General features: G+C 39.9%; 1 protein-coding gene across 1 annotated transcript in view; it reads left to right on the top strand.

Annotated features, from left to right (window-relative positions):
• Positions 1-25001, top strand: part of iars1 (isoleucyl-tRNA synthetase 1) — an 85705-nt gene that overhangs the window by 55092 nt on the left and 5612 nt on the right. The window contains exons 24-31 of the mRNA XM_050037637.1: positions 4275-4377; positions 4804-4887; positions 10620-10794; positions 15607-15719; positions 20171-20266; positions 23381-23557; positions 23883-24003; positions 24240-24365. Coding sequence (XP_049893594.1) covers positions 4275-4377; positions 4804-4887; positions 10620-10794; positions 15607-15719; positions 20171-20266; positions 23381-23557; positions 23883-24003; positions 24240-24365 — 995 coding nt within the window. The remainder of the gene's footprint in view (positions 1-4274; positions 4378-4803; positions 4888-10619; positions 10795-15606; positions 15720-20170; positions 20267-23380; positions 23558-23882; positions 24004-24239; positions 24366-25001) is intronic.

Genomic DNA, 25001 nt, shown 5'->3' with positions numbered 1-25001 from the left:
TGAAATATATAAAGCTTTAGGTAAAACAAGTGGAGCAACTAAGTCAGGCAGTAAACACTACATATTTATTCAAGAAACAAAATTAATCACAGAAGGCAATGCATCATGATCTGTCTGATTCAGCTCACAAGGTGACATTGATTGATTAACTCATTGAATATTGGCTTTGCAGTAAATATTTAGAGCAACACATGACAATAATAACTAGAAAGGAGTGCAAATCTCTGCCAGGTGTGTGTGGGACATGTGGGTGGGCAGCATTTAGGAGTAACTAGTTACATGTAACAGAGTAACATAATTAAATTACAAAATAAATGTAATTGTAAATTGCAATTAATGAGAAAAGTGCAGTGGTAAGCACTGTCGCCACAGAGCGAGAGGGCTCCTGGTTCGAATCCAGGGTGGATATTGCCTGTCTGTGTGGAGTTTGCATGTTCTTCCCGTGTCAGCGTGGGTTTTCTCCAGGTGCTCTGGCTTCCTCCCACAGTCCAAAGACATGCTGGTTAGATTAATCAGTGACTCTAAATTGCCTGTAGGTGTGAATGTGAGCGTGAATGGTTGTCTGTGATAGTCTGGCAACCTGTCCAGGGTGTACCCCGCCTCTCGCCCAATGACAGCTGGGATAGACTCCAGCACCCCCCGCGACCCCCAACAGGATAAGCGGTTACTGAAATTGAATGAATTTAAGCCAGTTAAGAGTAGTGAGGTGTCAGCAGTCAGTGACGACATAAACAGTCAATAAAACAGGTTTTTCAAAAATAAATTGTGAGTCATCGCAACCATAAGAGGCCTTTGAGCAAACAGTCATAAATATACAAAAAACATTAGGCTAATTTGTCCAGTAGTTATGGATAGATACACACACACACACACACACACACACACACACACAGGAATAGATTTGTAAAAGCGATGGATAATTAAATGCCATAAATACAACACAAAGGAACATTTTAAAAGCAATGGGTCAATTTAAAACCAAACAAGAGGAAGTGCAAGACTTAAGTGCTATGTCTGGAATAAGATACAGTGTTTCATTGGTTAAGAATAAAAATTAACCTTCAAAATTAAAAAGAGAAATTAAATAGAAATCATAGAAAACCCTTTTGCAAAACACAAGTATTTAAAAGTGATTTAAAAGATACTGATGCAGCAAGCTTGAGCTCTTCAGGCAGTTCATTCCACGACCGAGGGCCCCTAACAGCAAATGCAAGGTCCCCCTTAGTCTTAAAGCGTATACACACAATGGAGATCAAGTTGGGTAAAACAGAGAACTTTTTACAAGTGGGAAATGTAAGGCGGGACTGTTTTAATAAGTCATTTGTCTCTGTATGGAAATCGTTTACCCGCCTTCCCTTTAGAACAGCATCAGTTACAGAGCAGCACCCTGTATCTTGTACAATGTCATGTTCAAGGACTTGTCATCAGTGCAGATTCTTACTAAAACCAGATTTCAACCAAATTAATGTAACCAAGGTCATCTGGTTCAAAAACTGCCACTCTCGCAGCATAGTCACCCTTCAGCTCGCACAGTAAACTGCTCCTTGTGTTCGCCCCTTTTCTCACAGGATATCCACTGCTGATCCAAAGCCTAATCAGTCTCAGCCAGAGTGCATGGCCTTACTTCACCCCAGTTGTATCACACTCTTTTGAAGCTCGAGGGTTCACAGTAGTTTCTAGATGACTGTCAGGCTTCACAGCAGCTGTTCTCTTTGTGTCTTAACTGTTTCTTCTCTTCATTCATGCTTTCCGCTGCTTAATGTCGCCCTGCAAAACAAAACAGCACAAAAAACAGAAACAGGTGTGTGTATGATTAAACTTTTAGTGATTTAAAATATAAACATAATTTGATAATCAATGCCCTAGAGGTGAAGCCTGATTGTACTTTTACTCTGCATGATTTCTTGGCTGTATATGGCTCTTGCAAAGCATTATTACGAGGATATCACAGAAGCTCATGTAAAGTGAAACGGATTAGTACTTTGGTGAAGTCAGTGTCACTGGCGCATGCCACTGCTAGGTAAGAATTGTGTTGATTGCACTGATGAATAAACGATTGACAGGTGATTAAATTTAAACAAAAACACACAGAGAAAAGAAAAGGGGGTTTCAAGTTGCTTATGGGTTCACTATGACAAGATTAATTGATGCAATGTGTTCAAAAGTAATGACAGTGACTGTACATCTGCAGGTTACAGATGAGGAGATTTAAAGCTCAGATTCAGCGTAGTCCAGAATGGGATGCCTCATTTTCTCAAATTTGTCGGCAGAGCCACAAAGTATAAACTTGAGTTTCTCTGAAGTATAAATCTGAGTTTCTCTGAAGTATAAACCTGAGTTTCTACCAAGTATAAACCTGAGTTTCTCTAAAGTATAAATCCAAGGTCTTCTGAAGGATAAACCTGAGTTTCTTTCTTGAGTTTGTGTACTTTAAGCAGAGAAATACAGACACAGAACGGCACAGGGCCTGCCTTTGATTGTCAGCCCAGCTAATGGATATTGCTTTCAAAATATAATCATTTCATTCCCTTCCCTTCAATTACTTCAGTAAAATGGGTGCCTTGGTGGCTGATCAGTTTTGTAATGCCTGGGAGGAATTTCTAATTGCCCAAACTTAATTGCATCATCTTTAACTACAAAAAAGTTCTGACATGATTAAATATCCGTTTGATTTAGCATAAGGAAAATAGTTTGTGTAATGGTTCATATAATCTCCTCTGTCACTTTGGCAGTGCTCAGTGCTGCTGCTTTATTAGCCTCTTGTCCTTCCTGCTGTCGAATGGGACTACTTCACCCTCCTCCCAAAGGTCAGCCACCAATCAGGCGCAGGGAAGAGCTGCTCCTCAATCAGCTCATTAAATGATTGGCTGTCCCTGGAGTCCTCTCCTCTCTCATTGTACTCCACTGCTGTGTGCACACAGAGGAGCAGAGTGCTGGAGTAAATGAACACACATTGTGCACACGCACACACACTCACAGTCTATGTTCCTGCAGACAGTTAGGGCTAATATCACTATTATGCATGATTATCGGTGGCTGTGCAGCTCTAATTTGGATTCAGAGGTGGAAGTCTCGGTGTACCTTATTAGTGGATGCTCCTGAGTTAAACTCTGGCGCTGGTGGTTCTGAACTCTGTCTTTATTTAGATGGGTGGTACTAACCTTGTCACGCTTTATAATTCCTTTTCCTCAATAGAATAGCTGTTTGAATTTTTAAGGCACTGATTAGCCAGAAAATGACGTCTGCTGCCTGTGAGTTATGACAGAGACGACTGACATCCCCTAACTGCGCCCTGAATTTGTACCGAATGTCACTGAATACAGAACGATTCTCCAAAGAAGATTGGTTGTTTTGAAAGATGTTTGTCTCATCCCTTTTACATCCTCTTATTATAAGAAGGCAGCTAGGTCAGGTGATACCCATTGCAATTGCAAATGTCTCACCTTGTTAGGAGTTTCAGATAAAAACTTCAACTCTTGTGTGACCTAAACTACTGGTTAAGAGATTATTAAAACGCACCTGTCATGGCATCACAATGTTTTTTCTCATCTGCAATGGCCTTCCATTACATGTTAAAGAAACACACTCAGTTGAAATCTTAAACTCAAGACTAAAACCCTGTCTTTATTCACTTCATTACAGCATACACCCGAACATAGTCAGGTCCATCACCTTTTTAACATCCCTTTAACACGGATGTTAATTTTTATGATGTCATTTTCTTGCCCTTTTTATTTTGTTTTATTTACTTAGTATAAGCTTTCAATTCAATTCAAGTTGAAAGCTTATACTAAGTAAATGGCACAAAACTATAAGCTTTGTGCCATTTATTTTTCTTTTTAATTGTAGTGTATAGGGACCATCTTGTATGGTGATTCTGCACTTTAAATACATTGACCCATTCATTTTCCGTAACCACTTACCCTGTTGGGGGTCATGGGGGGGCTGGAGCCTATTCCAGCTGGCATGGGGCAAGAGGCAGGGCACACCCTGGACAGGTCGCCAGACTATCACAGGGCTGACACATAGAGACAGACAACCATTCACACTCACAATCACACCTACGGCCACTGTGGGAGGAAGCCGGAGTACCCAGAGAAAACCCACGCTGACACAGGGAAAACATGCAAACAGAGGGGCTCCCCAACCCCAGGGTTCAAACCCGCCACCCTGGGTTCGAACCAGGAACCCTCTGTGTCACCATTTTAAATGTGATTGATTAATTGATGATGTGGTGATACTTAGATTTTCTTTATGTGTTTTTCTTTTTTCAGGGAGAATCTGATTGACAAGCGCATTGAGAGCGCCGTCTCTCAGATGCAGTCTGTGATTGAGCTCGGCCGAGTGATCAGAGACAGGAAGACTCTGCCCGTCAAGGTGAATCATCAACTTTACTCTATCCATTCATACACTCCAGTGTGAGAGGTACAGTGAACTAAAACTCTAGGAAACATAGACATATTGGCTGATATTGGGTTACTGCAGATGTGACAACGTTGGCCGATTACAAAACAAGAAAGTGCAGCACGAAAATGCGATACATGTATTTTTGTTATTAGACAGTTTGTCCACAATAAAGCACTGAAATTTATTTCACAACTGTAAAATGTCCATGCCTCTAAAGGATCCTGTGCTGTGCTACGAGTTCCTATAGCTGTCCTATAGATTTCCTTTAGCTTTCAGTGTATCTGGTTTTCTCATGTTAATGCACTAGGTATGGTTGTTGTGTTGATGATGATGACTCTATTTTTTGCTTTTGGTACTGGAGTTATTGACCCACTGTAATGTCGGTGTGTATTTCAGTACCCACTAAAGGAAGTGGTAGTTATTCACCAGGACCCAGAGGCTCTGAGAGATATCCAGTCCCTGCAGAAATACATCCTGGAAGTAAGTAAACCAAAAACAGCCTTTGTTTGTTTAGTGTGATAATTTGTCTAGTCTTGAAGTCGCCTTGGTAGAGTGTCACTTTACCAGTGCTCTGCTTCAAGGCAAGAGGTGCATCTTCTCATCTTTCCTTTAAGTGCTTTTTTTTGTCTGTTTACTGGGCTTTGATCAGTACTATTAAATTTCTAGGTTAAAGAGAAAGCTCTCCTGGAGCCGTGTTGACACTCCAAAGCCAGTGTGTTGACTTTATAGAGGGGGTGTACAACAGAGGGAACGCACCTTCACACGCCGTTTGTGTCTGCAGCTGTAATTGAAATTTCTGTGCTTGGCTCATTTAAAAGGGGGTGGAGCAGATGTCTTGGAAAAGGATTTCACATTTGATCTACTCCAGTTGCCACACATGCAAACCCTTTAAATATACAGCACCAACATGAGCAGTGTGTATTTTTCTTCTCCAGCACACTGAAACATTATATTACTGTTAATGTGTACTTCATGGTCACGGTGATATGCATCATTATAATTCACGAAGCTCTTCTGGCTCTCGTTTTACAAATAGATTCTGCAACATTACTGAGCTGATGGTTCTGTAAGTTTAACGTTCTAGATAAGATTATGTTTTGTGTTTTTTTTCATACATTCATACATCCTGTGGGTTTCACTATATGAAAAAAAAGCCCATATAAACGAGGACTGGGTGTTTGCAATGTTAAAGGAATACTTCACCCCCCCAAATGATCATTTATATATCAGTTCCTCACCCCGTGTTACGTTGAATTCATGAAGAAAACTTTGTTTTTCTTGCATGGCTCCACAGTAAACGAGGAATCCAAACACAGACAATTGTTGATAAGTTAAAGTCAAAGGGGTCCATGTTAAACAACAGAAAAACTACAAGACATCCGTTTACAAACTCTCCCACAACTTGGGCAGTAGAATCCAAGTCACAATTATCCAATCGTACATTTAGTACTTCTCAAACAGACAGCCCTCTTCGATAGGTAACTGAACTAAAAGTGAAACTTATCTGTGCTCTCTTCAAAGCCAGAGATGATTGACTAAAAATGTAATTTTACCTTGCTGAACATGGGAGCTGCTGGTCTACCACTGCCTTGATCAGTTTGTTTGTTTGTATTATTGTGACTTTGGTGTTTTAACACAAACTATCGATCAAGGCAGGAGTAGACCAGCAGCTCCCATGTTCAGCGAGGTAAAATTACAGATACGTGGGGCTGAGTGGTAGCAGTAGATACGTTTTACTTGCCATTCAGTTCCTGTCGGAAAGAGCTGTCTGTTTGGAAAGTACTGAGCAGATGACTGGATAAATGAGACTTAGATCATAGTGCACAAGTTGTTTAGGAGTTTGTACACAGATACTTTAATATTGTTTGGCTGTTATTAAATACAGACCCCGATGACTTTGATTCATCAAGAATTTTCTCTGTTTTTTTGGATTCTTCGTTTATTGTGGAGGTATGCAAGGAAAACAAAGTTTTCTTCTTGAAACGTAACACGGGTGAGTAATTGATATACAAATGGTGTTCTTTTAAGTGTCATTTTTGTAAAAGTAACATAATCAATGTATGGTTACTGTTTGCACCGGAAAGGGCAGATTAATTACAAAAGTTTGTTGGGTCCGTTCAGGTGCTGTCCGAGAGACTGGAAAAATGACTACTCAGACAGCAGACAGACTAATTGTCATAGACTTTTAGTGCAGGAAGCCATTACACTGACATTATCCCTTTGTCTTTGGGTTTGATTTTCCACCAACAGACCTCAAGAAGTCAATGCCGTTCCACAGCTGACTCAGATAAGCCCTCCACTCTCTTTAAGTGAGAATTATTCAACCTTTCGGATGCTCTACCTGGAAATGTTGCTGCTGCTGTTCCCACTATAGCCACGTGAAACCTCACTATAGTTCTCAAGATGAGAAATTACTGATGTATCTTGGATGGAAAATTGATTGCGGCTCTTGTTCCCATATACTGCTGACAAGTAAAATTGACAGAACGTATAGAGATTAAGGATTATGTGGGGAAAAGGGCTCCAGTTGCAACCTTCTGTTGGATCCTGCAAGATTAATCTTGGTTGGAGCCACTTCTTATCTCTCACTGTGTTTCATTTCTGGTGAGGAAAACATTTAACCTTGCCAGCTTCTAGCCTCCCTCCAGTAAACAAGGTTTATTTGATCAGAATTGAGAGCAGTTTAAGTTCCTACAGCCCAGGGAAGAACCTTCAAACTCTCTTACCATTGATGAGTTTCAGTTGAGCTGAGCATGTGAAAGTTAGGTACATTAAGTCTGGATTCACCTTTTCGCGCTCGCTTTTCTTGAGTTCCTTTTATTATTATTCAATAATCATTACTATTTAACTGGTAATTCTTTGTAATTCATGTAAATTGCTTTTACTTAAATATGCACCTGCTGTTGTCGATTGGCTCACTGACTGGTTGATTTAATGGCTGACTTGCTGTCTGAGTGAATTACATTTTTTGATTGCTCCTTTACAGCACATGTCTGGAGCAATTACAGGTTTTAATTTGACTCCTACAGGATGTAACAAAGCATTTAGCTTAACTTGAGACCCCTTAGAAGTGCCTTTCAGATGTGAAGAGTAGTGGACACTATTGGCATTAAACTTAGCTCTGGTGTATTTCATGGGTTTGATCACTTTAAGCCATAGACTGAATAAAAGTAATAGATGTAGCTACTGTGACATTGGTATGTGGACTCCCATTTTGAAGCCCCAAGCTCTGCCTTTTGGTCGTCGCCATCTTGGATTTTTTAAGCGAGAAGTGACTATATTCTGACGAGAGGGGGGAGCTGTGGAGGAGTGAGGGATGGATCTGACTCATAGACTGTGGTGACATCTTGCAGACAGCCTGTCATTCAAAGAGGCCACACCTGAATTATGCAATATATTTTGTTTAAAAAAAACAATAAAAAACTACAGTTCTGAAATTAGCTATAGAGACCGATGTCATTTAAATATGTTTTTTATGCTGTGAAGTTGGACATTTTAACATGGATGTCTATGGGGATTCACTCACTTCTGGAGCCAGCCTCAAGTGGCCATTCCAAGAACTACAGTCAGCTTAATTTTTCAGTCTCAGAGGTTGCTGTTCATTTCACAAAGTCATCAGATTGCCGCACCTTTCACACTATACAACTTGTTGTCTTATAATCAGAGACACTACAAGACCTTTCACAAGGAAGAATTTCCGAAGAGTATGTCATGGGATGCGGGGTTGGGCTGGAGCTTAGCAGAAAATATCAAAGTCAAAAAGTAACAAAGCAGTGTTCTGAGTAAGTTATCATACAAACATTGCGTGCAGAAACATCTGACAATAATAACATCTGAGTCTCTCTTCCTCCCAAACACACACACACACACACCTTGGAAAGCGCCACAGCACCGCTCGTCTCTGTCCTCAACCCGTGTCTTGCACTCTCATTAGGGTCGGAAATTAGCAGCAGTTGGCAGCCAAATGCAAGTAGCTGCTAAATTTGCTTTACTCACCCTGCCAAAACAAACAATGGTAATCTATTAAGTGGCTGGCAGATTTTGGAGTCGACCAGCCACAGAGGCAGGTGCACAGAAAAGTTCATTCCAAACCCTGACTCTTATTGACTGTAGCTCACTGACAGGTCCAGGTATTGACCTGCCACATATCTGGGGAGCGTCTGCGATGCATCACCGAGCCTGTCGGCTCACGTCTTCGAGCAGTTCACACACAGCGTGCGGCAAACTAACACCAATTTGCCACTGATCATGGGCTTTTGTTGGGGAGCTCCAAAAACTGTCGACAAGTGGAAAATTAGGGCTAAAGTTGTGTAGTGTGAATAAAGCATTAGTGGCCAATGCGGAAGTCTAAACTTGCAAAAGAAGAAGACACAGCAGCTTTGCATTTCACACAGAGCAGCGGTAAATCCTGAATGGTGCTGATTGCATTTTTATTGTCTATTTCTTGAGGCAAAACATGAATGTAACAAATTCAGAGGGAGGAACGTAGGCCCAAGATTGGATTCGCTGTTGACAGTCAATGGCCATTTAAATTTTAGCTTTGGTCAGCACTGTCCTGTCGACAAGCTTGTTGATGATTTCAGTGTCCGCTTAGCTCAAAATATTCAGTGAAAATATCCAATGAATTACTGTTTGAGTTGACAGCAGCTTGAATATATTGTCCTGCAACAGCATCAGACAAACAAAGTCATGTATGCCCTCAAGATAAAACAGGCTTTTTTTGTGTAATTTAGCATTGATTCAGTCCTGTTTTTATGAACCAACCAAGTTCTAGCTGCTACTTTCAACCCCACACTGCTCTTAAGTTTATTACTCAGCCCACTACAGCAGCTTATCTGTGCTCTCTGTCAGCAAGTCAACCAAACTCAGTCTCACTTTTCAGTGTGTGATTGACTGAAAGAAGCTGTGTGTGGCAGGCTGGGGTAGGTGTCACTCTGGCTAAATTTAGTATCTCTATCTTCACCAGATACGACCGGATCACAGATTTCTATCTCCATTTAAATTGAAGAATGAAACGTACTGTATTGAAAGGCAGAGATATTGACTGAATGGGAGGAATGGCTCACTGACTGACTTGCTGGGTGTTTTCATGGCTGACTTACTCTTTCAGTGAATGAGTCTCTGTAATCAATTATTGATTTGCTCTTGATAGTAGACGCCTGGGGTATTTAAAGTTTTTAATTTTTATGTTAAATTGTATTTTTATTTAGTTTGGAATTCTATTAAGTTTAGTTTTAGTCCATTGTCATTGTGCACGTACAGTTTATTTTCATTTGTGGAATAATAATGAGTGTTTTTTCTTTAGTTTTGATACAAACGGTATCAAATATTGTAACTAATTTTTATATTTCAAGTCTTGGGAGGAAGTTGAGCTATGAAAAGGTCAAACTGAACAAATGCAGTTGGGTCACTTAGTGTCCATACTGCTACCAGAAGAACTTTGTCTTTTCTTTGTTGTTGTTTTTTGTTTGTGCTATTTTTTAGGCATTTAGTTGTTTAGCAGTATATAAAGAAAACAAGAGGGTCTTCTGCATAATTTTAGGGCTGCCCACGACCAAGAATTTGCCTACTCGAGAAACAGTTGTCATATAGGACCATTAGTCGACTAGTCACCCGCATGTTTATGATATTAATTTAATTATTAAATTATATATTTTGGTGTGAGAAAGAATAGTATCAGTAACATTGTTAACACTGTGCTACATTACAGAGAAATACAAAACCGTACTAATGAATCTTCATTAATATAGGCCTATATTTTATCTACAAGTGCACGTCACACACTGAGCGAGCCGCCTGTTAATGACGCTGTTGGCAAAGCAGTAATGATTGTGCTAAGTGGCTAATGGGCATGTAGCTACAGTACTTACATGTTTCAGATGATACGTCATGTTTGTAGTCGACCAATGAAGATGAGTTTACATATCACCTTGGGTTCGTCCTTCACCTTCTCAAAATGATCCCACACTTTGGATTTCCTGCCCGACATGTTATTAACTAGCCTGTGGAATAACCGCAGGTAGCAGCCCACATTTCAGTTTAAATTTAGCTTCTTCAGATTTTTGTGTTCATTTTCATGTTTGGTTTTATCAACAGTAAAGGCCCTGGTAACTGGTGCTCATCGGCAAACTTGGGATATTAAAACAGGAAGGTCAAAGACAGTGGCTTCACCTTTTCTAAAACATACTGTGTCTTTTTTCCCCATATTTCAGGAGCTTAATGTGCGACAGCTGACGCTGTCAACAGACAAGGACAAGTACGGTATCCGTCTGAGAGCCGAGCCAGACCACATGGTGCTGGGCAAGAGACTAAAGGGGGCCTTCAAAGCTATCACTGCTTCTATCAAGGAGCTCACCAGCGAAAAGCTCGAGGCCTTCCAGAAAACAGGTATTGCTGCGTTTGGCTGTATGGATGTGTGTGAAAAAACTCATAACTCAGGGTGCAAACAAAAATCACTAATCAATCTGTAGCCTAATGTAGGTCACTAGTTTGCATTACATGTATTTTTTCTGTAAATGACATCCCGGAATTATTTTTATGTATTCATTTTTCACCAGTGGTGGCCACACATACCAAGACTTAATCAGTAGTCAATCATTTTGTGTCCCAAATAATTAATTTGTAAAGAGCAGTTGGTTAATGTTGGGATTTTACACACAGCTGCACAATTGCTGTTAAAATCCTGTTTATGTCACCAAAAACTCAACCATGAGTCGTTGCAGTGAAGTCGGATACAGCCAGACGGCCAGTTTATCCTCCGAATGCAAACCCCTAACCCTTCTGAAACCATAATCAGAGCTCGAGTGCGGATCAAAGCAGTGCAAGGTATCTTGTCTCTCCAATTATAGAAAGACGAGGAGAGCCCTCAGAGTCTCTGGGGAAGAAAGCAGTGGAGGTCAGCTGGGCTGTGGGAACTTAACATTTCCAATCAGTTGGATGTTTGAAGTCCAGCCAATTGGAAGGAAAGAAGGAGGATGAGCGATGGAAGGAAAAAGATAGATGTGTTCGAGGATGGTGGAAAAATGATGGAGAGAGGAAACACAGATGAAAATGTGCACAGTGGAAGTAACATTTTACTGACTTGTGATCCCAGGCGAGTTGAGTTGTTTGAATGTACAACACCTGCTTTTAAAGGGGACCTATTTTCAGTTTCATACTTTTACTTTGGGTTTCTATTAGAACATGTTTTCAGGCTTTAACATTTAAGAAAACATTTAATTTTCATACTGTCTGTGCTGGAATGACTGTGCTCACTCTCTGTCGGAAACGCTCTGTTTTAGCGCCTGTCTCTTTAAGCCCTGTTCCCAAAAAAGCAGTCTGCTCTGATTGGTCAGTGCTTCAGGGTCTCTTGCATCTCTGCACCATCATGGCTGCTGGGGAATGACAGTAACAGAAAATAGCAATACTTGGTACCGAGCTTCTAAACACAACCTGATATGTTCCAGCAGGAATTTGATCCCGAAACGGGGAAAAATCAGCATCGGCAACCAAATAAAGGCCTCCCCGATGTTAGCATGTAGCTACATGTGGCAGCGTATGTAATATAAACACTTGTAGGAGTGTGCCTGGAGCAGATGACCATACAAAGAGATTTCGCTGCAAGCTGACGTCAGCTTGGCTTGTCTGAGGCCTGAGGTTTCTGCTCACTTTTAACTACATTTACCTCATTATTTGAAACTTTGGGCACATTTTATATGAACTTTCAACATTTCAACATGATAGATATGAAAGAAAATAATGGAAAGCATAAAAGGTCGCATTTAAGGAGCCAGACAGTGTAATGCATCACTTCATGTTTTCTAAAAGAATAGTTCAACACAGTATGAAGCTACAGCTAGCAGACAGTTAGATTATCTTAGAACAAAGACAAACAGGGGTAAACAGCTCACCTGGCTCTGTCCTCTCCAAAACAAACACACCTGATGGTAACAACTGGTAAAACCACTGAATAAAGCAGTTTCACGTGACAAATCAGTTGTTCTCTGACACTGTTTGGCTTGTTGGAGACAGGTCGCTCGCACAGCACATGCAAATGTGTGCTTACCTAATTTCCGATCCAGACGTTCAAGAAGTTTTTATTGTGAGCTGAATTATCCACAGAGGTCTCTCACTCTCCAAAACAAACAGACCTGGTGATTTAAACAAGTAAAAACACTGACTAAAGCAGTTTTGCGTGAGAAAAATCAGCGTTTTCCTGATGCTCTCGTCGTGCAGTGGCTGCAAACTACAGTGGCTGATGCGAAAATGGGAATAGCCCCATCTAGACTCAGTGTTTGGTTTGTCTGTTCATGGCTAATGTAGAAAAATGGTGGTGAGCATGGCTATCTTGATAGACAAAGACCCACTCCCTGTGTAGATATAAATGGCTCATTTTAAGGTAACAAAAACACGATTTTTATTTGCAAGTGATTATATACTGAAGAAAATATACTTGCTCTATTATATTCCATTTCTGCCAATGTATCCACGTAAATCCTACAAACTGGACCTGGAAGGTACACTACTGTCAAAATAATCTGTCCATGGAAATGATAACGGTACAGACTCAGTTTTGAGTCCACTTTTAACCTCGTGAGCAATTCTAGCTGAGAATCCGTGACTCAAAAAAGCTTTTTAAGACAGAAGGGCGGCAATTTGGCGAGAAACTGATTGTGCGTTTATGGCCATTGGTTGTATTACTCATTATTCCCTACCTGCACCTTTTGATCCCATCATTTTGTCGGGGGAGAAGAAAAGAGGTTAAGAGAGAAGGCGGAAAAGAGCAGAGAAGCGGGGAGGGACACAGGAAATCAAAGCATGGAAATCTAGGATTAGAGAGAAACGGAGTGACTGTTTCACCCAGCCTCTGGGTGTGGAGAAGTGAAGAGGAGAACACGGTCACGGTTTTTAGTCAGAACACAGACGTGGGTAATTGCTGCCACTGGCAAAATGGAGATATAAACCTGACTAGATTGGGTTCGCTCTATTGTTTAACAGCTCAGATCTCGTGTGGATGTGGCCATAAAGACTGCAGTGTAAGGAATCCCAGAATGCAAGCGACTGCTGGTCCAGACCCCAGCTAATTCGAAACAAAGCCTCGGTCTGCATGCAAGTTAGGAGAATACTTTACCCAGTGTGATTGGGTGTAATTGAAACCATTTCTAGAATCCTTCACCAAAATTAAGATTCATTTCACACAATCAGTCTGCTATTTATTTAAATTTAATTAGGAGAATAGTGGGGCACTAAATTGTTTATCATCACTTTTCCATTAACGTCTGTTCCCGGCATTGATTTAATCATGATGGGCGTCAATATGAATGATTTTAAAATGCATCAATGCATTTTCATCTTCTAAATGATCAATTTTCTGTTTTTTAGACTGGCTGTATCTTAGTTTTGTACGCACATAGATCTCCCTATCAGCAATAATTGGGGATCCTTTTAGACTTTTCACAGTAAAGCATTTGAAAAATCAGTGAATTATACTTGTCTAGTTGAATTACTTTGTTAATATTTAGCTCAATTATTATGTGAGTGATCTGACAAAATGTTACCACATCCAAACAGTAAAGACATTTTATATATTTTTGTGTTACTCAACATCCATTTGACTGTACCGGAACATTTTGCAATATTGTCTCTGTAGGCTCTACCACATAATTTTGTCCTACATGATTCAGGGTTCCCACACATCCTGGAAAACCTAGAGGAAAGTTGACCAATTTTCCAGTGATGGAAAGCACATGGGAAATTAGAGGAAAAGTAAAATTAGCTGAGAACGGTCGACTAGGCTATCTATCAGAGCTCCCAAAACAGATAACATTTCCACCTGAAAGGACTAGGTTATGTTCAGGGTCATTTTATCATTTAAATGGTTGATGGACAACAGTATTTTGAATAGGCTGATATTTTGTGGAAATGCTGCAAACACATATCCAAGTCACATCATATGGTAACACATGCAGGTTGGTTGACATCGCAACTTTAGTGGCCAAAACTCCATGTAATGTAAAGCCCCTTTCCCATTGCACCAAAAAAAGAAAATGCTTTTAAATGTAAAGATTACAATCGGCATTCACATTCGGGTCAAATCACTCTGCAGTAGTCACGGGTATTTTCCGACTCTGATCAGCATTGATGGAAACATAACACCTGGGTGAACATGCTAATTTTAGCCCCTTTACCAGCTGCAATGATCCGCCACCACTAAATACCATCCATCTCCGCCCAAGCAGGACTCAAACATCGATCCAAATTAGTCTGCAATGAGTTCGAAGAGGGACTGAATAAGATAGAGATACATTTTCACAGGCCTCCATGCTGCTTTCTACAATTTACTAACCTGTTTTCCGGCGTGTCTGTGTCATTAAAGGTGACACACCAAAAAAACAAAAACAAAACATACACACACACATACAGGAGTCTATTGCCTATTTTAAGCAGGTTTTCTTGTGTTAAAAATCCTGCATACATGCACTGATTTTGGTGGAAAAGGGGCATTTGTTTCATCAACCTTCATAGACTGCATGTCTTTCAAATCAGGCTTCTACAGAGAGGAACATATTAGCATATGGTGCAATCCTTGTCCATCATACCAGATAGATCATTTCTAAAAATGTCCTGGAAAAGTCCTGGAAAATTATTTTTAGAAAGAATGTGGACCATGATGTTTGTTACCAAGAGTATTTTAACCCAAGGAAAATAGAGGAAAATATTAATATTTGTGCTGGCAGAAGCAGCTCAGTGGGTAGAGCAGGCATCCCATGTACAACGGCGATGTCCTTGCCATGCATTCTATTCCAGCCTGTGGCCCCTTGCAGCATGTAATCCCCTCTCTCTATCCCCCTTTCACGCTTAAATAATGTTCTATTGAATGAAGGCAAAAGCAGAAATAAATCCTCTTTAAAAAATATATATATTTGTGGTGGCAAACTTTTTAATGAGTGTATATTAAGAATGGTTTAACTCATTTTCTCACGCCCCCCTGGTGAGCATCGTCTGGGCTGTATAATTTATGGCTGTTCAGATATGTGGTCTGATGATGCTGAGACGCAGTAGGGTTCCATGGTGCTGAATTCTGCATGAGCAGCATATGTACACTGTTTTCTCTGCAGTGATGAATGTTATTGTATGCTGCCATATAACAATGTTTATTTTTAGGTTCAGTACATTAACAGTGGTTCTAAACATTTTCATAATGCTGTGGTTGATTTTAAGGATCCATCATGGTGGACGGCCATGAGCTTCATGAGGAGGACCTGAGGCTCATGTACACCTTCGACCAGAGCTCTGGCTCAGCAGCACAGTATGAAGCACACTCTGATGCACAGGTACGCTCGAACGTTAAACCAAGTTAGTTTTGCATTATGTACCTTTTGCATGCAAATTCAACACCATTCAGGAAAAAAAATGTAAAAAAAAAAAAAAATAGATTTACTTCTTTATTTTCTGTGGACAAATGCAGCTTGTGTTTAGTAGTCTCCTCCTGACATTACTGCCTTCAGGCTGTCAGTGTTTAACTGGAAATCAGTTGTCTTTATGATCTATTTTATATCTCAGTGCCAACCTCTTAAGAGACCATAAAAACAGCCTTTTATTAAAGCAATAGTTTGACATTTGATAGGCTTATTTGCTTTCTTGGTGAGAGTTAGAGAAGATCAATATTACTCTTACACCTTCTTTCTACATAGCTGTGTGTACATACCTGAGTCAACTGTAAGTCCATTCCTATGAGAACTTCAGTGATCTCCGATGTGTTTGCAGAAGTCTTTCTTACTTACTTTGCCTTGAGTATGTGGAACAATTTGAACTTAATAAAATGTAAATGGCTGAGTAGTATAAAAATTGACCCCCCTCCAGTTGTCATGAATGTAGACATTTGGGACAGAGACCCAAACATTTTTTGTAACAGGCTGTGAACATGTTTATTTCTGCTGTGAAGTTGAGCATTTTAACATGGGGGTCTATGGGGATTGACTGACTTCTGGAGCCAGCCTCAAGTGGCCATTCAAGGAAGTGCAGTTTGAGGCTCTTTGGCATTGGCTTCATTTTTCACCCCAGATGTTGCCGTATTGGAAAAACAGACAAATGAAGTTCTCCTTCGTTTCTGCAGTGGTCTTTCTGCCCATTCTTAAAGAGATGCATATCCTTGGGCTAAACACTAGGGGGCGCACTCTATATACTATACTTAAATTCAAACACAAAACAAAGTTGTGTGAAAACAAGGCGTTGAATCTGTGCAGAAAATATGAAGCTACCATCAGCAGCTGGTTAGCTAGTTAGCACAAAGACTGGAAACAGAGGGAAACAGTTTACCCCACTCCGTCCAAAGGTGACAACATCTGCCAGCCAGCGCCTCTAAAGCTTATTAAATAAAACCTACCGTATCCTATATCCTACCGACAAGAAGCAATATCTGCTTGTGGAATAGAATAGAATAGAACAGAATAGAATAGAATAGAAGCCTTTATTGTCCTTGTACAAAGAATATATAAAAGTAGGAGTGCTACATCTGATCGGGTGCCAGCTAGTCAATAAAACAAGCAAGGGAAAGGGAAAAAAAACAAAACAGACAGCATAACAGGAGAGAGAACAGTTTGCGACCCCGGTGGGAACAGTCTTTTATGTGCCAGATTACGTCTTGGCCCTGAGCAGCAACTTCAACAACAACAGACATGAGGGTGGTATCATTCTCCTCATCTAACTCTCAGCAAGGAAAAGAACAAACTTTTTACCCAAAATATGAGGCTGTTTCTTTAACCTGGTCGCAGTCACATCTTTTTATTTGTTTTACAGAGGTAGGTTTACATTTTATGAGTCTTAAATTTTGTGTGTATTGGTTTCTGTGTTTTCCATGATTTTGAATCACATCTCACAACTGTTGATACCATTTATGTACTGTTATTCCAGAAAGCCATTCTGTTCTTCCATTCTTTTTAAAATTGTCACTTGTTAACACATTAAAAAAATGTATAGAAATACACACATGCTCTCCTCTCCAGCCCTTCTCTCCCTACTGCTACATTACTGCTGTATAGATTGAGCAGCAAAGTGTAATGTAACCAGATCTAAAAAACATAAACTCCTCGCTGCCGCTCCTGCACCAAGCTGCCATATACTGTAAATGCATTTATTTTTCTTTACTGTAAGTGTGTGATGTATGAAATCATTTCACGGCTAAGTGGAAACCAGCATGTATGCGTTTCCCACAGGCCCTCTCTAATCAGTGCTCCTCCAACCGTACACACACCACACGGCTGCACCTTAATACCAGTTTACTGAGCTGGCTCTTTAATTCTCTGTGTTACTCTCGCTCTCTCGCACCGACTCTCCCGCTCCCATCTGTCTGTCTCTCTGTTCTTTCTCTGTCATATTCCTTTTCTCTTTGCGTTTGTGTACTTTTCTCTGTCACCCTGTCATCTCTTTCCCTCCTTCTTCACATGATAAAGTGTTGGGAGCTGGCAGCAGCTCAGCCTTACACAGCATGACTCTCATTTTACATTAGTGACTCACACAGACTACAATATTGCCATTATTGCTGCTTGGTTGGTTGTTTTTGTTTATTACTTTTACATTATAAATGTTTGAACAACAGTGTAAGGCAGACTTATCTCATAAAGGTTGTTCTTTTTGCCTTTTCGGCTGTGTGGTCTGCAGCATGGGGCTGGAGGAGTCTGGTTACTCAGTGGCTACAGTAAACTCCAAGGTCTTCACATCATGTGAAATTCTGTCACTCTCTGCTACTAGTCTGTCAAATGCATATTGCAATAATTGTGCGGTGATTAGAGTACAACCTGTCAGCATTAAAGTGTTGCAGGAGCACACTGTTTGTTGTTACAGTAACAGGAAAATATTTAATTCATATTTTCACTACGCTAGAATATTTTTCATGTTTAATGTGCCAACCTAGAATTAGCTACTGTACACACTTAGATGGTTGTTTTGATTTGTCTTAAAGAGGATTATAAAACAGTTTCGAAATTAAACTATGCAGGAAAAAATGCTTTTTTTGTCTTAGAGGATAGGTCAGTATATTATATTTCTCCTTGGCCAAGTATTAAAACTTAGTGTTGTTAAGAAAATTTGATATTTGTGCTCAAATGTATTATTATTACTATTATTAGTAAATACAAACTGAATCATCCAGGTTTGCCCCACTTAACTGTAGCCCTTTTTACAAAGGAATTGTGCAAATTTGCAGGAAAGCCCAGTCCGTCTTTTTTCAGCATTGGCAGTATAAAAACAAAATCGGGGAGTGCAGCAAAATGCCGCCTGCCTACTTTTGTTTATACAGAATGGGCCTTTTTCGGGGCAATGGGGGGCGTGAGCAGGTAACAAAACGTGTAGCTCAGTGTGTGACGTAACCAGTGACGTGGGAGGGAAGCCGCGGCTGGTCAGTCCTTAGGCGATTCTCTTATAAGTCGTCCCGTCATCTGATGGTTAACGGCCTCTTTGTTTGTGAGGGCAAGAAGGCTGTGCAATTCCTTGTCTCCCCAGTTGCTCATCTTTACAGCGTATGTCAGGTTTGCGTTTCCCTCTTGCTACTAGCTGCTAATCAGCTGTTTCCTGTTTATCCACCGCCAGTGGGTGGCACGTGCAGCATCATCAACAGCTCCTCCCACAAGCCTTCAACAGCCCCTCCCGTTGCGGAAGGCCGCCTCGGTCTTTTTAAACTAAAAGGGTTCCGCCAATATGACTACCCTACGAGGCAGAAAATTGGGCGCCTCGGATCAACTCGCCAATCCGGCTCTGTGTAAAAGGGGCTTGTGAGAGTCCTGTTATAAATAGATTAATATTTTATTGATTGTTAGTGATTAATCATGAGGAAACCATAAATTCGGTTTTTGAACATTCAATATAAAAGATAAACATATATGATTAATGAATATGAGCTTAAAAAAATGAAGTCAAGTGAGTTTTAAATCTTTTTGACTATAAAAGATGTCACTTAAGTGAGACAAATTAGAGTACTGAGTATGAGTATGAATTGCTCAAAGAAGAACTTGTATCCCTTGTCCAACATTGACCTTTTCACGTCTCCCTAAAATTTTTCAACAAGATGAACAACATCTGCAATTGTAAATTTGGGCAAAGATAGAAGTGACTGGGAGAATATGCGCTGTCCAGGCTCCATAGTAGATGTTCTAACAGCAAGAGATTGTTGCGGCGCATATGGAAGTAGTGACTGGAACTAGGGATTCCCTACTTTAGGTCACGCTCGCCATTTTGTGAATAGGCCTATGTGGGCTTTATAAAGTGCTTTTTACACAGAAATGGCAACTTTTCTTCTTCTTTGAGTTAGCTGCTAACTGCTACAAGCTGCTTTTTAAATCTCCCAGCGGTTGATCGCTCACATTACACCTTGTCAAAATGTCATACCCATAATCCCAGGCTGCCGGCTGTCCCTTTTACACAGACATCGATTTGGCGCTGTTACTACCTTCATTGCTGGCTTGAAGGCATAACAAAGAGGCGGAATAATGGAGCAGCATTCCTGCCTTGAAGAGGCTTTTAAAAAGGACTTAATGTACATCATTCCTCTTTGGTAACTGGGGATACCTACTGATAGATACCAGGATCCGCAAACATTAACCCACTTCTTTTGCGCCATCATAATGAAAATTTGAAGCAAAAAAAATTGAAAACATTGTTTAAAAGGTTTATGTATGAGGCAAGACTGTCATGTCAGTCTTTGGAAACATCAGTGTGGTGATCATTTCTGTGGTCAGTGCAATATGTATCTTAAAACCCTCCTGCTGTCCTCTGGGTCTGTTGTCTTTAGGTCCTGGTGCTGCTGGATGTCAGCCCCGACCAGTCCATGGTGGATGAAGGCGTTGCCCGAGAGGTCATCAACCGTATTCAGAAACTACGCAAGAAGGTGGGACAATTATTTCAGGAGCACTACTAGCTCTGGAAACTAGAGTGACACATAACACACTACTAGTGAATTTTACAATCCAGTGTCTAATGAATAGAATACGACATATTAGAAACAGTTTGCCAACACATGTAATTGGGGCTGTGACAGGGTGAGCAAAACATGCCACTGAGGCAGTTTGGGGAGGTGTACTGGAAGACAAAATACCATTTAAGGCTGTTTCGTGGTGACTAATGTATGACAGATAAGCAGGGGAAAGGAGGTTGACTGACTACAAGAAGTATTTGGGAACATTGAACATTGGGACAGAAAATGATTACACCAAAGTCTGTGAGGTATTTTGAAGGATGACAACATCCTTCACATCCTCTCCTGCAAGATTTGTGTGACACTGCATGCTCTCTAGAATTAGAAATACACAAGATAATACAGTACTAATACTACAGCGTCTCCAGTAGACACTACTTTTCAACTGGAGCCACAGTTTTTCTCCTAGGAGGTTTCCCTCCTAATGCACCTTTTAAACAACACTATTTTTTTTGTCAGTTGTCTTGAGTCTTACATCCTAATCCTGACAGTCTGTTGACCACAAACCCTGTCCTCCTCATATATTTTAATACATTTTTATTGGAGCTAAAAGTCGATCGACACAAAACTGATAAGCAGCAATTTAAATCTGTATCATTTAAGTGATTTATTATGAAAAAATGCCAAACAATCTCGGTTTACAGCTTATCAAATGTAACACACCTATCTCATGATTATATACACCATGCATTAGAAAATGTTGAGATGTGGAAATGTGATGAGGCAAATGGGAAATGTTGCATTAATGAATAGGGAATAGATAGATTTATATATGCACCAAGACAAAAAGAAAATATTAAAAGAGCTGAAAAATGAAATGAGCCAGTGAAAGGTAAATGGAGGAGTAATATATAGTATAAAGCTTTATAATACATAAATTATACGTATTATTATTATACATAGAAATACATATAATTTATTATTAGTAATTACATACATTTTATGAAAGTAAATTCAACTTATTTGAAATACACTGAATATATCAGTAATTACATAAACTCTATCAGGGTTAACTTGGTTAATTCTATGAGCTATAGTTCCATAAATTCTATTAGTCTATTCATCTTAATTTGATTTAATTAAATTAATAGTAGTTTTTGGTTGATGTGATTTAATTGCAAAATGAAAACTTTAAAATAGACCAAATAATTTGTTGTGTGTTGTGCTTTTGGAAACTGAACATTTTTCAGTCTTTTCTGACATTTTATTGACTATTTATTTTCAAGAAACCTAAACAAAACATAACTACATTCATATATAAACATATAAAAGACAAATAAAAAAAATAGAATAAAAATACATTAAAATTTCAATTAAAATGAAAAAATATGAATTAAATAAATAAATTAATTAATTAAATGAATGAATAAATAAATAACAAAAAAATTAAGAATGCAGCTTCTAATCACCAATGTCAAACTTCATCCCACAATACCGTCATCATAAAAGGAGGTTTGCAAGGCTCCCATCCTGCTTCCAGTCACCTTTAAATTCTCTCGTCTGACCCAGTACATCTTACTTACACTTACAGGACCCCATACTTTTTAAATTTGTTTTCATGGACTAAACTATTAATTGATTAATTGAAATGAATGAAAATATAGTCATTAGCAGCAGCCCTGCAGTTTAGACCAAACACAGAAAAATTGTCTGTATTATTTTACATTTCCCTCCCTTTGATCACCCCGTCCTCCCCCCTTCCTCTTTATGTCCCATGCTAATTTTGTCAGGGCAGTTTTGAAATCTTTCCACTGCAGCGTCACAGTTAGAAGTTTCTCCATCATAAGGCAGGCTTAATGGAAGCTTAATTACAGTCTGGCCCCTTTCAGATTCTAATGTTGGAGCTTTGAAGTGGTCTGGGGAGTAAAGACGGATTAGCCAACAGCCCCTTGTTTTCACAACCAACAAACAGTTTTTTCCGTCCCCCTATAGCAGTGGTGTGCACTGGCTCCCGGCCAGGCTAAATTCCTCCAGTTATTTCAAACTGAGATCTGTTAGGAATTTTCCACCCTGGGGATGGGAATTAATTTTTAACAATTCTCTGACATGTTTGGTAGTAGTTTGTTTGTGGATGTGCATGCATGTTTTTATCAGTGTTTGCATGGGTTCTTGTGTGTTAGCATATGCAGGGTTGAGAGACAGGTCAGTGTTTCCTTTTTTATTGTTTTTTTATTGGGTTGCTCACAAACTGGAGATCTCTGTAGGTCCATCTGACACACACACACATACACACACTGTACTGGCCCCTTCAGGGTAGGGTCAGTACCTTGACTTGGCAGGAAAAGCCTATAAACCTTCTCCATTGATTGACTGCTCCTCTGTATCTAGCTAACGTTATTCCTCTGCCCTTGAGCCACACTGCAATTGGAGTGTGTGTATTTGTGTGTGTGTGTGCGTGTACTATACAGTCAATATACATGTGTGTACAGTTGTGCACAGGTGTGCACGGCTGCACACTGCAGATTAGGTTGAGATCAATGTGTTTGAATGTTTCAAGGTTAGAGGAAGCTGTCAGCACACAATGCCAAAACAGGCGGGCTTTCATCCAGTAAAAAATCTCCCCTTGTTCTCCTCTGCCTTCATTTGTTCCTACGCTGTCTGATTTTTGCTTTTATAATCCCCACCCTCTCTTCTTTTTGGCCGCCCTTCCATTTTGTTTATCCCATTCCCCTCCCTTACTTCTTCTTTCAGGTAATTGTTTCTCGCAGATTTCATTTTCTTATTGAAGACAAAAAAAAAAAGCTTTGAAGAGAATCACTTGTCACAAAAATGTGATTCTTTGTGTCCTTGGCAATCGTTTGTTTTAATCAGATAACAGGTTTTTCTGTTATTGTGCATTGTTGTTGTTTGAAGAGCTATTCAAGCAGTACTTGGAGCACATTTACTCACTTTTGTTCCAAGTATCTTTTAGCTCTTTGATACTTGTGGAGCTTTTTTTCAGACTGAAACAAACAACCGTGCTTAAATTCTATTAGTTCACATACGAAAACCCACTGTCTACCTGTCTGTCCATCCCTTGTCTCACAGGGTCATTTAGTGCCATCAGATGAGATAACTGTGTACTACCGCTGCCAGCCAGAGGGGGAGTACTTGGGCTCTGTGATCCAGGCTCACACTGACTTCATCCTGGCTACCACCAAGGCTCCACTGCTGCCCTTCCCTGTCCCCAAGACTGCTGGCGTCATCATAGAGGAAAAGACTCAGGTATGAAAGAACACCTCAGGGCAAGCAGGATGATTGTTCACTGTACTGTAATATGAGCTCAGTTTAACAGGCAGCTTGTTGTGTAGCACAGCCTTTTAACATTTAGGGAACATGGTGGTAACAACAGACTGTGTGTGTTATCACAAGCATGAGTAGGTCAGAATGTTTCTAGGATCTTTTAATGCTGAAAATTGTCCTCTTAGTGATCCATATATTACCACTCTCTGGATGCATTAGTGATATTGCTTGTGGTATTTTAAGAAAATAAAAACTCAGACATCTTTCTCTCTGTGCCTCCTTCATGCTTTTCTTCTCTGTGTTGCAGCTGAAGGGCTCAGACTTGGAGCTAACCATAGTAAAGGGATCTTCAGCCCCTCGGGCTCCTCTAAATGGACCAGCTTGCACCTACGTGAACGTCAGAGTGAAGGTCAACAACAAAGAACAAGGTAGAGCATGTGAATGACAAACAGGGAGTCTGTTTTTCCAGCCAAAAGAGATTTAACAAGAATATATGTAACTGTTAAACTGCCAATAGAAGCTGCTCTCTGGTTATTTTGCATTTCTGCTGACTGTTGAGCTAATAGGATATGCACCACACCAATTATTCCTTGTCTTACCTGTAATTCCTTATGTGAACTGTTTGGCTACATTAGTAATCCTGTCTGACTGGTTTCTTGCTCAGAGGGGGTTGTGCTGTTGGAGAACCCCAAAGGGGATAACAGACTAGACCTGGACAAGCTCAACAAAGTGTGCAGCAGCATCTTTGGAACCAATAACACCCAGCTTAAATTCTTCAACGGCGGCACTGGTGAGAACTGGTTTTATCACCTCAGAAACACCTACATGCAGCAAATCACTGTCAGGGTAGAAACATCATGTGTCATTGAGTGACTGTGGGTCATTGTATAACCACCTTCTTGCTACAAGTACTTTACATTTACTGCAATTTTTGAAATTAGTTTCGTTAACTATTGAGCCCCAAACCTGCCAAAATACAGAAACACATTCTCTGTGATGAGGCGCGAAAATTATAACTGAATACATACAATAAATAATAATGTTAGTTACATTATTAAATGGTGTGTTAAAATAATAATAATGTAAAGCTTTTATCAGCTGATTAAATCAATTAAAACATGTATTTTTACTTTTAATGTATCTTCAACTAGCACATTTTTGGACACATAATGATTTATCAACAGTATTTCCTATTTTTCCCCACACAATATTTATAATTTTCTTAATGCCTATATGATAATAATAATATGGAATTGTACATGCAAGTTCAGAGCACTGATTGGTCCAGGGTTTGTGTGTGTGTAGTCTCTCCACCAGACAATCGGAGATCTCCGCCTTCTGATAGTCTGGGGACACTCCTTTCTAAAGTGTGTTTAACACACCGGCGAAAACGGCCGGCAACAAAGCAACGCCTCTTGCATTTTTG

This window comes from Epinephelus moara, chromosome 24 (genome assembly GCF_006386435.1).
Source record: "Epinephelus moara isolate mb chromosome 24, YSFRI_EMoa_1.0, whole genome shotgun sequence".
NCBI lineage: Eukaryota > Metazoa > Chordata > Actinopteri > Perciformes > Serranidae > Epinephelus > Epinephelus moara.
The sequence above is the reverse complement of the archived record's forward strand: the minus strand, read 5'-3'. Positions and strand labels throughout refer to the sequence as shown.